The 14,561-nt window shown below is 52.2% G+C and overlaps 1 protein-coding gene across 1 annotated transcript; it reads left to right on the top strand.

The window, feature by feature from the left end:
* The first annotated feature begins 3,409 nt into the window (after positions 1-3,409).
* Positions 3,410-9,174, top strand: RND2 (Rho family GTPase 2). The gene is made up of 3 exons (XM_008643829.2): positions 3,410-3,700; positions 6,839-6,973; positions 7,731-9,174. The coding sequence occupies exons 1-3, from the start codon at positions 3,551-3,553 to the stop codon at positions 7,977-7,979; spliced, it is 534 nt and encodes a 177-aa protein (XP_008642051.1). The 5' UTR covers positions 3,410-3,550; the 3' UTR covers positions 7,980-9,174.
* Positions 9,175-14,561: the final 5,387 nt, after the last annotated feature.

Here is a 14,561-nt window from a genome sequence, read left to right on the forward strand (position 1 = left end):
GTCTTGGCAGCGCTCATCTCTGTTTTAAGCCAGAGCAGGGCTGTGGGAGCCCCTTGCAGAGCAGATCGTGGCTCTGCACATACACTGTCTTTCCTGGTTTGTAATGCCCTATTGTTGGATGGAGGGTGCCTATGTGAGGAGGCTCATTATCTCTGGAACAGCTAATGAGGAACAAATGAAGATTAGCACAACGAAGTATAGATTAAACAGCATATTTCCGTCCCCTGCCCAAGAGTGCCATCTCTGAGCTGCGGTGCCAGGCATTCCAGGATCTACCAGCCATGGGGAAAGAGGAGCTACTCATGCTTGTATCCACCCCTGTGTGAATTTTATTTTTGAGCTGGTTGTTGGCTTGCTCCAATTCTCTCTTTCATCATGAACAGATGCACATAGGTCCTGTTTCTTGCAAACCTGGATGCCAAGTGGGAGAATGACTCATGCAGTAAAGGAAGGCTGAATCTGCAGATGCACCAGCCTTGGGCACCTGTGTGCATACATGTGTTTGGAAGTGCTAGACTGGGGGTCTCTGGGGTGTCTTGCTGGAATATCTGAAAGGTGTCAAGTGCTCATAATCAATAAAATTGAAGAGCCAGAGTTGAAGGCACTGAGGCTTTTGTGGGTTGTTTGGGGGTTTTTTGGGGGGGGGGGGGGTGTTTTGTTTTGTTTTTTTAATTGTCATATGCAATGAAAAAGTAATAGATGCAAAACCATCACCCAAACAGAATTTCCTGATTCAGTAGAGATGTCTCCAGAGCAAACTGGGGGTTACCGTGGCTGGGAGCAATGCAGCTCTCCTGCCCCACAGGGCAGCACTGGCTGTGGGTCCCCATTGGTTTCTGTTGATCTCCTGAGGTGGGCAGAAGCTGCTGCTTCTGGCTGTGAGCTGAACTGCCAGCTGAGGTGCCAGGGGTGACTCCTGCTCTATGGAGTTGGAGCAGAAAGTTAATGAATGGGAAGCAAATTTTGATCTCATTAAAAAGATAAGGTTCTCTACCTTGTGCTTCCCTGCCCTCAGTGTCTCCTGCCAGCATGGGAGTCTCTCCTCCTGTGGTCCCAGGTGATGAGAGCATGATTCCTGGCACTGGGATGAGACAGTGGGGGTCTTGTGGGATAAAGGGGGGCTGCAGCAGCGCTGTCGGCTCTCTGCTGAGGGGCTGGCTGGCTGCTGAGGAGCAGCAGGTTGCTATGATACAGTTTGCTGTGGCAATGTCTGTGCTGAATGAGCCAAAACTACCCCTACAAAAGGAGCATTCCTTGGCTGGGAGGGGGTAGATTTATCTGAAGTGTTTATGTAAAACTGAGAAGCTGCAGGGAGAGGATGTGCGTGGGAACGTTTCCTGCAGCACTAGGGCCCCTGTCGGGAGGCAGACACCCCTGTGTGCGTGGGGGAGAGGGCATGGCTCAGATAAAGGACCAGCCTAATTCAGGCATGCGGATCAGCACTGGATCTCCCATCCCATCCCGTCCTGTCAGCCCATGCCAAACGTGAGACTGAAAACCCTGTTCAAAGGGGAGCTCAGAGCTCCTGTGCTCGGTGCTGCCTGTGAAAGCAGCCCTGTGCCGAGCAGGGCTGGGTCATCTCGCTGTTCCACGGGGCCCAAGAGGGAGCAGTGGATGGTGTGACTCTGCCAGGTGTGAACTGCAGCAGTGTGAGCCTGAGACGGGGTCAGAAATCTCTGTGCCTGGGACACTGAGCTGCTCACCGTGCCTGCCTGTCTGGCATCCCTGTCTCCAGAGCTGTCCAAGATGCCACAGGGACTGGCTCCTTTCCATTAGGGAGCATGACTTTCCCTCTAGGAAGAGGGCTGGGCTCTGCAGAGATCAGGGTCTATTTCTTCTGTGCTGATCCCCGCTGCTTCCCTTCCTAGGGACTTTGCAGGGACAGAGACCCGTCTCTCCCCAACGGGAGCAGGGGTGCAGGTGCCTTTGCTCCTGTGGGCTGGCTGTAAGAGCTGCAGACACCCGTAGCCAATTTTGCTGGGAATCCAGCTGCACATCAAATCCAGGGCACCTTCCCCTGGCTGTGTGGGAGTGGCAGGGGCTGGGCTGGTCAGAGTCCCAGAGCTCTGCTGTTGTTGGTACCGTGCCCTGAGCTGGATGCCAGTCTCTGGCAGTGGGCAGGGTTTGGGAAGGCTCCACACAGCCCTCAGCCTGCCCCATGTGGGCTCTGGGCAGAGGCAGGAGCGTCAGGCTCTGCTCCCCAGGCTTAGCCTTGCAGAGGGGCCCAGGGTGTTTGCAGAGCACCTGGTGTGCAGTGCTGTGCTGGGGGACTGTGCTCACTCTGGGCTGTACCTCAGCTCGGAGCCCCTGTGCACACAGGACCTAGGACTGGAGCTCCTGCAGAGAATCAGCCCATTCTCCTCTCCTTAGCCCAGGCAGATTTCCATCCTTCCGGAAACATAAGCCACCATCATCCATAATTCATCAGGTGCTGAACTTCATCAAGGAGCCACCTGGCACCTGGGCTGCACCCTTCTCCTGGGGTGGGAAAGTGCTGGGTCCAGACATGCCAAGGGGCTGCAGCAGGAAGCGTGTCTAGCTTCCTCGGCCTAGGGTGGGCAATCCTGCTTTTGGAGGAGGCAGATTCAACAAGGACTCTGGTGTCTTTGTTTCCTCTTTTCATAAATAAACATCTGCTTCTCATCCCTCCAGGAAATTTAAGTCATTTGTCTTTGCAATATAAAACCAAAACAGTGTTTTTAAGTAGCACTGAGCTGGTTGCTCCGTGACTGTTTGCTGAGGTGTCTGCACTCGCCAACAGAATGCACTGCAAATAAAAACCCTATGGCACAATGACTTCAGTGCCTGAAATTTGCATTGAAGGTGTGTGCATGCACACATGTGTGTAGTAAAAGCTGTTCAGGATTCAGGCTGGGCTCTTTGCCTGCTCACAGAATTCCTAGGGAATGCAGAATCATCCCCTTCCATTTATAGCTTGTTCACCAAATCCTGTCACTTCTTTTATATACCAAAAAGAATCTGTCTGACTTTTCCCAGCACAAATCCAGAAAAAAAGGCAATTCGTTTTTACCTGTCACAAATTCTCACAATCTATATGTGAGCTAGCTCTCCTGTATAAAGATAGCAAGAGAGGATAAAAACTAGCAGTAGCATTGCCTGTCTTCTCTCAGCCACACCTTTCCACTGTTAGTGGTGCAGCACTGGCATGATAAGTGATGGAATCCAGGCGTGAGTGTGCTGTGGCACTGCAGCCCTCCTGAGCTCCCTCCTGCGTGAGCAGCATCCCCAGCAGCACAGCTCCACCAGGTCTTGCCAGATGCTCTCTAGAGAGGGAGAGCGATGCAAAACTTCCCTCTTCACTCTATCAAGGGGTAAATATAAGAAAACAAGGACAAAACCTCTGACTTCCATGCCTAAACGAAGAAACTAAAATCCTTTGCAAATAGCTCGGCTTAACGTCCTTTGTCTTCAACAGAGCGGTCTGCATCATGTGCCAGTGTCTCCAGTTCTTACTGGAGTTAAAGACCTCTGCCTGGCGGAGGGGGCTGAGGTCTCAGCCCGCCCCTTTGGGCCAGAAGCAGTCCGTGGGATGGGACCTGCTCACCGCACTCCTCCCCTCCTCTCCGCAGGCTCCGCGTATTACGACAACGTCCGGCCCTTGGCCTACCCGGACTCGGACGCTGTGCTCATCTGCTTCGACATCAGCCGCCCCGAGACCCTGGACAGCGTGCTCAAGAAGGTGAGTCCCCCGTGCCCTCTGGCCATCGAGAGGGGTGCTCTGCAGCACCTTAGGGCCCACCGTGAGGTCCCTGTGCCCTGAGGCTCTCATCAGGGCTCAAAGCTCTGGCCCTGTGGCCAGGCCTTGGCTGGAGTGTGTGTGCTCAGAGGAGGATGGTCAGGTGTTCTGCTTGATCTGTGCAGAATGCAAGATATTTCCATTTGAAAGGAGCCTGGTGAATGGTGAAGCTCATGGTAGATTGCAGTATGTGTGTGGAGTCTGTAGTCACACGTACAAGTGTGGGGACAGAGAGAAATGTAGGGCATTTGTTCTGTTTTCCATTAAGACCTTGGAAGATGTTAGGGATCTCTGTTAGCAGAACCACCAGTGCCTATCGATTGCCTGCAGCAGCTGAGGAGTGGCCCCTGGTGCCTGTTTCCAAGCAAGCAGAGTGCTCAGTTTTTTGGCTTTCCCCCCAGTTCAGCATCTGCATAGCAAAAAAGACAGCAATCAGTTCTCTATAGCTTGTCAACAAAAATAATGAGCTGTGGCACTGAATTTCAAGCCCATGGATTAATAAGATGAGATGGCACAATGCCACTGTCCTGGAGAGCAGGCAGGGCCCTGAGCCTGCCCCAGCAGAGCTGAGTGGCTGTGCTCTGTGGGAGCAGACAAGAGTTTTCTACCTGCAGCTTAGTGCCTTTCAGCAAAGCTGATATTCCAGCTGGCAGGTCCCAGAGAGCCTCATGGGGCTGGGGATCTGCTGTGGAGCACCCCTGGCTGGTGTCCAGTGGGTCACTTCTGGGAGAAGGTCCCACACAAGGCTTTCCTCTGAGATGGAGTGAAGTCCAGCAACTCAGAATGCTGCTCAGAGGAGTGAGGGTAAGTGGCTTCCAGGTCGATTGAATCCCTTGGTCCTGGCTGTAGCCGGCTTCCTTCCATGAAATTCAGGGAGCTGTGGTTCTGCTCTGCAGGAAAGCATCTGGCAGCTGCATCCTGTCCTGGGAGCCTTGGCTGGCATCTCATTTGTGACACTCTCTGAGACACTGAGGCATGAAAAGCATCACAGAGCAGTGGTTCCCGTGGCTGTTCTCCTCAGAGAGCCCCAGGCTGCTAGGGCTGGAATGGCCACAGCCTGAACATGTCACATTGTACTGGCTGGCCTCTTGGCCTCTCCACATTTTGCCAGACGTTGTGCTGAAGCAAGTGCCTCTTACTCAGCTGCTGGGAGGGCTGAGAAGTGAGTCTTTGTCTCAGGAGTGTCCTGGTGAGGGGACAAAGACCCTTCAGATAAATCGGTCAATGGCTCAGTGTTGGCTTCCAGAGCAGGTCCCGGGTACCAAGCAGGCTGGGTTGAGGGAGGGTGTTTTATGTGGACTCAAAGAATTCTCTGCTCAGCACGGGAGTCAGCAGAATAATAATGCAAGTGAATCACTTACACCTTAATGAAATACAAACCCCTCAATAATTAGGTGGGGTTGGGAATTATTTGTCTCTCTGCACACGCTTCATGTGAGTCCATCCTGCTCAGTGTGTGGCTTTCCCCGTACAGCCTCACAGATGTTTTGAGTGCTGTTAGGCAATGTTTTTTTGATATGGTAACTTAAAATAAACCCTAAATCCCAGGAGATTTCTTAAGTACCTCTGAGTAGATGCCTTGTTTCCTTTGGTGCAGGCTCACAGCCTTACGGCAGTGAGGAAAATTCCTAAGACACCATGAAGTTGAAATGGGTTTTAGCTTGTGATATCAGGCAAATAAGGAAAATAACACTTCCTGTTCAAGCCTCAGGCAAAAATTCAGCAGAGGAAATCTTTATTAATGCTGCCCTTCTGATGCCCGGGCCGCTGTACAGCATGTACAGTTGAAAGGGCAGAGCCATCTGAGGGAGTGCAAGCAAGCAGCTCTGCCTTTCATGCAGAGCAAGTTTTCATGGAGTGGTGCTTGGTTCTGACAAGTGTTGATAGCACAGCAGGTCTTGGGCCCCCAGAGGTGTCAGTCATGTAGGGAGAGGGTCACAGCTCTCTCCATAGACCAGGGAGCCTTGTGTCACTACAGAAGCTGTGACCTCTGCCAGGTGTGACCAGACCTTGGAGCTCAAATCCGTCATGTAAATCAGGGTGCTTGAATTCCAGCTCCAGAAGAGCTGGATCTGTTCATTGTGAGGGTGTGCTGGCCTGTGGTTCTCTGTGGCTGCAGCACCATGATCTCCAGCATGCTGCCCAGGGGCTGGGGGTGCCTGAGTCCTGGGGAACCAATGTCCTTGGCAAGCAGATACTTGAAGATATCTAAGACAATCTCCTGGTAAAAAATAAGATTTTTCATATTTTGCAGTTGCTTTGGTCTGATACTGGTTGAATGATGTTTGGGTTGTTCTTGGCACTTCCCTCCCCTATGAGGTTGTGGACACTGGACTTGGTGGCTTGGCTGTGGCTTGGTTTTCTTTCTGCTTCTAATTGCCCAGGAAATATGCTTAACCACCAGTCAGCATAGCAGGAAATTGCTAATTCCAAGTGATGACTTCAGCTGGGGGTAATCTCTAATTATTTATCTTTATTTACTATCTGCTTTCTACTTCAGCACCACTAGATAAGTAACTGGGGCATTGACATGCTGATGGAGCTGTGCAGGTCTCCCCTGGGGGAGGTCACAGGTGATGGATTTATTTACTGCTGCAGACACAGCTGACATCAGGCATTCATTTGGGGAGCTCTGAAAGGAGCCATTTATATGAAGGACATGGATGTTTGCCCTGGCCTTCTCTCCTTTGCTTCAATTCTTTATTTCCCTGGCTATAGCTATGCTCTGAATATCATCATGTCTTTAACATGTGGCTCCCAGTAATAAATAGTGTGTGAGTGTGCAAAGAGCTCCCCACTGGCCAGATCTGGGGTCCCAGATCTGAGCATCAGACTGTGTGGTTGTTGTTTTTCCACAGCCAGGACTGGCCCCCCACAGGGGACCACCGCTGGGATGGGGCAGGTTTGCAGGGCAGAATCTGGAACAAGCGAGCATAAAGTTGTCCAAAGGGGACTCTGGCCATTCCCATCCTTGCCTATGGCCGTCATTAAAGAGTCCTCATGAGCTAATCAGTGTTTGAACAGTTGTGACACCCTGTTTGGAAAAGCCATACACACCAGAGCCTCTCATTTCCTCTGCAGTGGCAAGGGGAAACGCAGGAGTTCTGCCCCAATGCGAAGATTGTGCTGGTTGGCTGCAAGCTGGACATGAGGACAGACCTCAACACCCTGCGGGAGCTCTCCAAGCAGCGCCTCATCCCTGTGACACATGAGCAGGTGTGTTTGGGCAGTGACCCTGCAGGGCTCACCCTACCCAGGTCTTGGTCTGCAGCTGGTTTGATCGTGGCTCAGGGGCTCGGAGCTGCTCAGGTTTACAGCACTCTTGTCCCCAGCTCTGGAAGACCCTGACTTATTCCTGATGCTCTGCTGAGCAGCCAGCCAGTTAGTAGCCAAAAAGTCATTCCTCAGAGCAGGTGGAAATGCCTGATTTGACAAGTTGGACTGGCTAAAGGGGAGTGTTGTCCTTCTGCATCTCCTAGTTCAGCGCAGCTCTTTCTGCTCCCAGTGACTCTCCTGCTTCGGTTCTGTGTTGGGGCAAAACTGCAGGGGGGAAGGAAGCCACGGCTGAGGGGCTGCTGCCAGTGGCCTCCAGGGGACCCAGCAGTGTCTCCAGGCTGGCGACAGACCCAGACTCTGTGGTGCAGAGGCTCTGAGCTGCTGCTGTGCCTGGCTCTGTGTTGTGCAGAGCAGGCGACTGTCCAGGTGAGGGGGGCTGCCCAGGTGTCTCAGTTGCAGGGGTGGCCCTGTGTGAATGAGAAAGTGGCAGTAACCCAGGGCCCAGTGGTCAGCAGCACTGTCTGCCCTCACCTCTGCAGCTCTCACAGAGCCTTGCTCTGTGTTTACAGGTGCTGAGGAGCCACTGTGTCCCCATGGTGCCACTGGCAGGGCTGCTGGCTGTGTGAGAGGCTGCTCCTTGGAGAGCAGCGGTGTCCTAACCTTGTTCCCTCTTCCTCCTGCTCTGTGTGGCCTGCAGGGCAGCGCGCTGGCGCGGCAGATCGGGGCAGTGGCCTACGCAGAGTGCTCTTCCAAGGTCTCGGAGGACAGCGTACGGGACGTGTTTCATGTGACCACGCTGGCCTCGGTCAACAGGATGCACAAGAACTTGAAGCGCAGCAACTCCAAACGGGGACTGAAGCGGGCGTCACAGATGCCTGGCAGGACAGACTTACTGAGTGACACAGAGATCAGGAAAGACCGAGCCAAGAGCTGCTCCATCATGTGAAAAGTGGGCTGTAAATAATGTGTGTGTGTTGTCCATTTGTACAGTAACTGGCTGAGACAAGGGCACGGTGCTGGCTGCAGGAGCTAGCCTGCCTTTCCAAAGCCTTTTGCTCAGTCTCTAGGGCTGAGTAAAGGTCCCAGCTGCAAGCAGGGGTGCACAAGTCACCCTGCACTGTGGAGACTTCTGGGCTGGCTGCTGCTGTGCAGATTGCTTGGGATGAAGGAACCACTTGGCAGAGGAGTATTCGGGTGCTGGAAGGTCTGTGACTGGGTGAAACAAAGTAAAAGGGAGCAATGCCGTGTGTGTGCCACCCTCCTGTACCCACAGCCCAGGCCCTGCCCATGTTCAGCTGTACAGCACACACAGTGTGGGGTGGGGGCTGTGTGGGACCTGGGCTGGAGGGAGGAGGGGGGGTCAGCAGAAGGTACTCTTCCAATCTTCCTTGAGGAGAGAAATGCTGTTTGAGGTGGTGCTGCCCTCAGCCAGGTTGGACAGCAAGTGCCATGGAAGGTGCAGGTCTGGGCCAGAGCTGGGAGGGGGGGCACCCTGGGAAGGAACCTTACCCTGATGAGACACCACAGTAGTCCACCTCCTGCAAAGAAAATAGACAGATGTCTCTTTCCACGGTATTTGAGATACTTGAACAGTATTTGAAATGCAGCTGAGTGGATCTGGCTCCAGGGGAGAGGTCTGTCCCAGTAGATGGATCCGGAGAATCGTGGTTCCCTTCAGCAAGCAAATGCCCCTGGGGAGCTTTGTGTGAGCTGCTGACCCCTGGGCACTCCCCGGGCTCTCCCTGCTGCCGTCGGCCGCGTGTCCTGCGCACACGGCTCCCAACAATAACTGCAATAACGATCCATATCCTGCTCTCCACCCACTTCCAGCTGCAGGTTGTGTTGCATGGTGCTGTGTTTGTCTGGTATAGATGAGAAAAATGATTTTATGCCTACTGCACCCTGTCTCTGCTGTGGCAGTGGAAGAGGAGGTGCTCCCTGCCCTTGTGCCTTGCTGTCTGGCCTCCTCCCAGCATCTCCCATTGCTTCTGCTGCTGCCCTCTCTGAATGCCTTTGATGACAGTATTAGCCTGGGCTTAATGTCACATGGACACTTTATGGAAAAAAAGAATCTGCTCTGTTGCCAGATCCAACTGTGTCTGCGGGCTACAGGAAAAATAAACATCACTGGAAAATTTGTAGTGCTCGACTGTGTTCATTTTTAATAGTCAAACCACGCATCCCCTCAAAATCTTTTACCGCCCAGCTTCTCTTTGTATCCTAATGTCTCTCTCTAGCTCTTGAAATATGCTTGTGCTATACACTTCAGTGAAAAACCCAGAGGACTTATCTGCATGTATTCATTTTGGAGCTGGAACACCTGTCTTGAATAACCTCTCCCTCTGTCCCAACTCCTTAAATACTGTGGAGCATTTGCAGGTTGTCTGTGCCTGATCCAGCAGTCTGAGCTAACATGAGCTGCCTCTTCCTTCACTGCAGCAATAGCTTTTGACTCAATATTTTGTGTCTGCTCTCACTCCCAGGTCTTAGACTGCAGCTGCACGGTGAAGGCATTTTGGGGAATTGGAGCTGCTGATTTACCAGGACAAGAAAAGCTCCATCAGTGACTGGACACTTGGGCTGTGTGCAGGTTGCAAGAGCATGAAAATGCCCAGCTGCAGTCTGGGAGGAGGAGGAACTGAGCAAGGCAGTATGTCAAGAACAACCCTCAGCATTCCTGATGCTTTTTTTGCACTCTCTAGGGTCCCCAGAACCTTTGCAAACGTTGTTGAACAAAACCAGATCCCTGCTTGGATTGTAGCAGTCAATGGCACGTAAGTGTCACTGCCACTCCCCATAACCTGTCTGCAGTTGTTCTCACCATCCTCATGTGACACAGTGCTGCACTCTGCCTGGCAGGCTGCTGCTCCCTGAGAGCTCAGCCAGGGTTTCCTAGGACCATGCGATTCATCGCATCCCGGAGTTCATTCCGGACAGCCCCGCGGTCTGGCTCTGGCAGCGTTACAGCGCAGTGCTGGCAAAGAAGGCAGAGAAGGGTCTCTCATGAGGGTTTGAGAGGGCTTTAATCACATCCTGTCCACGCTCAGAGGCAGAGAGCCCGCGTGGGCTGAGCGCGGGGTGGTTTTGTCAGGGGCCCAGGGGCGGTCCCTGGGCGGGGTTGGGGTACAGGAGCAAATAGGGAGAAGCTGAGGGAGTGGCCAGGGCTAGGGAGGGAGCAGGGGGACCATACAGAGTCGGGGGGTTAACAGGCCGCCCCAACACAGTCGCTGGGACTTCCTTCTTTCCACATGCTCGCAGCAGCGTTTGGCCAGCGCGTTCCCTTCTACTGTGCTCTAGCATCTTTTAGGCTTTTGAATCTAATGTGGCAGTCTCTACAAAAGCACTTTCTGGGTCACTGATTAGTTTAAACTCGCGGTGGCTCAACATTAACTTGTTAGCTCACCCTATAAGCAAATCCTTCATTCCAGGATCCATCCTGAGGGGCTGTGCAGGGCAGCACCCCCTCCCCGAGGGCTTTCACCACATGCACTGCTGCAGTGTGGGCACAGAACATCAGACTCAACCTCCCAAGGCACAGCTCAGGGAGAGGTGGGAGCCTCAGCACCACCCGTTCCAGTGTTTGGAGCTGTTCTGTGTCGTGCTGGGGGAGGCACAGTGCTGGCAGCGAAGGGAAAGCAGAAAAGGTGAGTTCATTGAGACTTGCAGCTCAGTAAGGGCTTCATGAACAAGGTCAGTTGCAATCAGGGGAATCTACACCCCCACAAGATGCTCCCCCAGTAAAGGAAGTAGGACATGAACTCCAAATTGCCTCCATGAAGAGGCAGCTGCATTCTCCATGGTCTTCCCTCTGCTTTCCACGGCCATGTGACATCTCCCGTGCACATTCAGGTGAAGTTGCAGTGCCAGAAAAGCAGCTGCTGTTTGGGGATACACAAAAAGGATGGGATGAAAACTTCTTGTTCTGGTTTTGTTAATTTGTTTTCTGCACTGGAGGGAAATGTCATTTCTACCCATCTCCCACAGCACAGCTCTAACTAGCTGGAGGCCTGTGGTATGAAAACAATGATACTGGAGGGAAAGTAATTTGTGCTGCTTCTAGAACAGCCAAAAAGCCCCCAAAAGACAAAAAAAAAACTGTAACAGCCAGAAAATGTGCATTCTGCCAGAGGGAGCAGGACCAGACTCAGACGTAGACCTGACCAGTGTAGAGTTGGACAAGGAAACATGCAGCCCATGAGAAGCTAATGAAAGCCAAAATGCAAATGCTGCCACAGCTGAGCTGAACCCAAAGCATGCATCTGTCACACTTGTATGCAACCCAGACATCGACTGTTCTTTGAAGGCTTGGGCTTGTGGCTTCAGAGTGGGATTGAATTCTGGGCAAATGAGTGTCCTTGTCCCCTTCTCTGCCCCTCCTCAGAGGACTCCAAGGCTGCTCTCTGCAGCCACAATTCAGTGAGCAGCTTAATATTCTGGCACTTGCTTCTCCACCAGCTTTCTTGTCTATAAAGAGTGTTTGGACTCCCACAGTAGCTCATTTAACCAGACTTTTCAAAGGAGCTCCTCTCCCTCACTCTCCTTCTCTACAGACGAATAAACAAGACAAAACAGGAAGCAAAATCAAAGGAAGAATAGAAAAAGCAAAAAAGGAAAAAAAGTCTGAAGCAGGAAAGGAGAGCCACAACCACAGAACAGATCAAATGAACCCATTGTTGGGTCCCTTCTCCTCCAAACCAAGCCAGAGCCTGCTGAGAGGACTCTGGGAGCCTTTCTATCTACTCCTATATATATATGTAGGAGGAGATAGAAAAGTAATCAATGAAAGTTTTGGGATTTTCCCCTTGTCAGCATGGGAACAGCTCCAAAGAACCTGCTGAAGTTAATGGCAGGGAATTTGGGATTAAAAAAAGCAGCAGCACATGTGTATGGGCTGTGGCTGTGGCACTCACTCCTGAGCATCAGAGTTTCTGTTAAAAAGCACCAGGTGACCCAGCAATGTCGTTCAGGGCTCCCAGGGTGTGGGATTCTGGCAGTTTCTGCCGCCATGGAAAAGGCTCGTGGGTCACCCTCAGTGTGTGCTGTGCCTGATGGATGCAGAGAAGGCACCATCAGTGCACCTCCTCTGTGTGCAAGGGAGGATCCAGCCCGTGGGAAGAGTTCCTGCTTGCAAGAGGGTGACTTCATGGTCAGCTGGGGATGGAGTTTGCTTGGGAGACTGGATACCGTGGAGTCCTGCATGGCCAGTGGGGGGAACCAGGCTCCCCAAAAGAACGACTCAAATAGCCAAAACCAGCTGCTGGTCTCAGTTCCAGCCTTGGTCAGCTGGGAGTGCTGGAGCTGGTGAAAGCTGTCTCTGGCTTGCACGGTGTGCAATCCCTGCTGCCTCTCAGCTGCCTGAATGCCAGCTCCACTGTGTGCCTGCCTGCCCTGGCATGGTGCAAGCCTTGGCCTCGCAGGCACGGGATGGAGCAGCGGCTGCTGCAGAGCTCCCCAGAGGCACAGCCAAGGAGCTGCCTGTCTTGGGCAGATGAGTCAGCACAGGAAAGAGAGAAACAAAAACAAGCAGATGGAAGAAATGGAACTGACACATGAAAGACACAGCAAGTGAGGAGGACTTGAGGCCCCTAATTAGTGCCTGCAGAAAAACTAATGAGCAACACTGCCAGTGCAGGTGTCCTGCCAAAGAAAGCATTCCCTATCTGTGGGGTACACTGAGCAGCTCGCTGCCAGGGACAGACAGCCTTCGGTCTGGGTCACAGCAGAAATTGTTCTGCTCCCAGGAGTGGTGATTGTTAACCCTTTTACAGCCCCAGTCTCTCTGCAGCCCCAGCGCGGGGCTGCAGGGGCTGGGGATGGATGCAGCAGCCTGTGCCCCGGCGGGCACTGCCCTGCTAGGGGAGGCGACGTCCTGGGAAAGGCGAGGGCAGGGCAGTGATCTCCTGACCCAGCATGAGGGCTCAGGGAAGGTCTGCAAGGCTGTGGCACTGGGTCACCAACTCTTCAAGAGTCCTTTCAGTGAGGTTGCTGAAAAAAACTCTTATGATTCCAAGTTGGGCTTTAAGTGTTAATTAATGGACACCTTCCAAGTCAGGATAACATTACAGTGACAATTCCCTGTCAGCAATCCCATCTGTACTAACTGACCTGGTGTTTAATGTAATAGCTATGACTATAATGAGTTTAAATTATTGAAAAGAAATATATAAAGCCTTTATTAATAATTAATAATGTCTTCCTGGTGTGTTATTTTAATAAAGCTCCGTGACCTGTAAGATTAACAATCAGAGGACCCAAGGGAAAAGCAAGGAGAATGGGTGACCAAATAGAAAGAAATCAAAAGCAGCTAAGAGTTCATTTCTTCTGCAACTGCAGCAACAGGGGTCTAGAACTGAATATTTGATACATGCATGTGTACATCTATATATCTATATCTGTATCTATATCTATATACTGATACTTGTGTAACCAAATGTAAGTTGTTCCTCTGACTTCACCCACGTAGCTTTTTATTGCAGATCTGATGTTTTTAGGTGTGCTATTCTTCCAGTATTAGAATGCATTTTCTTCAGTATATTTTGTAATGTTTATATCCACTTCCAGACTGTTTAGACTTCTACCCTTCCTACAAATGAGATCATTTGTTCCAAAACCATCAGCCTCACAATTTTTGTTCTGATTTGACATTGCAATTTCCAAACTCTATTATTTAATTATGTATTTTTTAGTAACAGCAGGTTCCCCTATACCTCTGGTATATATGCATGTCCTGGTTGACCCAGACAGAATGCCAGGCACCCATGAAAGCCACTCACTTAGCACCCTCAGCAGCTGGACAAAGGGTTCCTGAGCTGAGATAAGGACTGGGAAATACCGCTCACTAAATACCATCCAGGGCAAAACAGGCTCAACTTAGAGATATAAAGTGACTTTATTGCTAACAGAATCAGACCAGGATAATGAGAAGTAAGATAAGCCCTTAAAAACACCTTCCTCCCACCCCTCCCTTCTACCCCAGCGGCACAAGGAGACAGGGAGTGAGGGTTATGGTCAGTTCATCACCTGAGGCTTCTCAGGGAGAGCAGTCGTTCCCCTGCTGCACTGTGGGGTCCCTCCCACGGGAGAGTTCTCTGCAAACTTCTCCAGTGTGAATTCATCTCAGTAACAACAGCTCTCTGCAACCTGCTGCAGCGTGAGTCCCTCCCACGGGCACACAGCCCTCCCAAAACTGCTGCGCCGTGGGTCACTCTGCCACGGGGTGCACTCCTCCAAGGCCAGGCTGCTCCAGCCTGGGAGCAGGGCCCTCTCTCCATGGGTCTCCCGCAGGATCACAGCCTCCTGCAGGCATCCCCTGCTCTGGTGTGGGGCTCCTCCACGGGCCGTGGGTGGATCTCTGCATCCGTCAGGGATCCCCACAGGCTGCGGGTGGATCTCTGCATCCCCCGGGGATCCCCGTGGGCTGTGGGTGGATCTCTGCATCCCCCGGGGATCCCCAGGGCTGCGGGTGGATCTCTGCATCCCCCGGGGATCCCCCGGGGCTGTGGGTGGATCTCTGCATCCCCCCAGTGAT

Source organism: Corvus brachyrhynchos, unplaced genomic scaffold (genome assembly GCF_000691975.1).
Source record: "Corvus brachyrhynchos isolate BGI_N302 unplaced genomic scaffold, ASM69197v1 scaffold30, whole genome shotgun sequence".
Taxonomy (NCBI): domain Eukaryota; kingdom Metazoa; phylum Chordata; class Aves; order Passeriformes; family Corvidae; genus Corvus; species Corvus brachyrhynchos.

What these genes read in the sequence shown, in the direction of transcription:
- RND2 (XM_008643829.2), top strand. Translation starts at nt 3,551, where the DNA reads ATGGGACCTGCTCACCGCACTCCTCCCCTCCTCTCCGCAGGCTCCGCG. An exon ending in TGGACAGCGTGCTCAAGAAG is followed by an intron (nt 3,701 to 6,838) that starts GTGAGTCCCCCG and finishes TTTCCTCTGCAG; the next exon opens with TGGCAAGGGGAAACGCAGGA. An exon ending in TCCCTGTGACACATGAGCAG is followed by an intron (nt 6,974 to 7,730) that starts GTGTGTTTGGGC and finishes TGTGGCCTGCAG; the next exon opens with GGCAGCGCGCTGGCGCGGCA.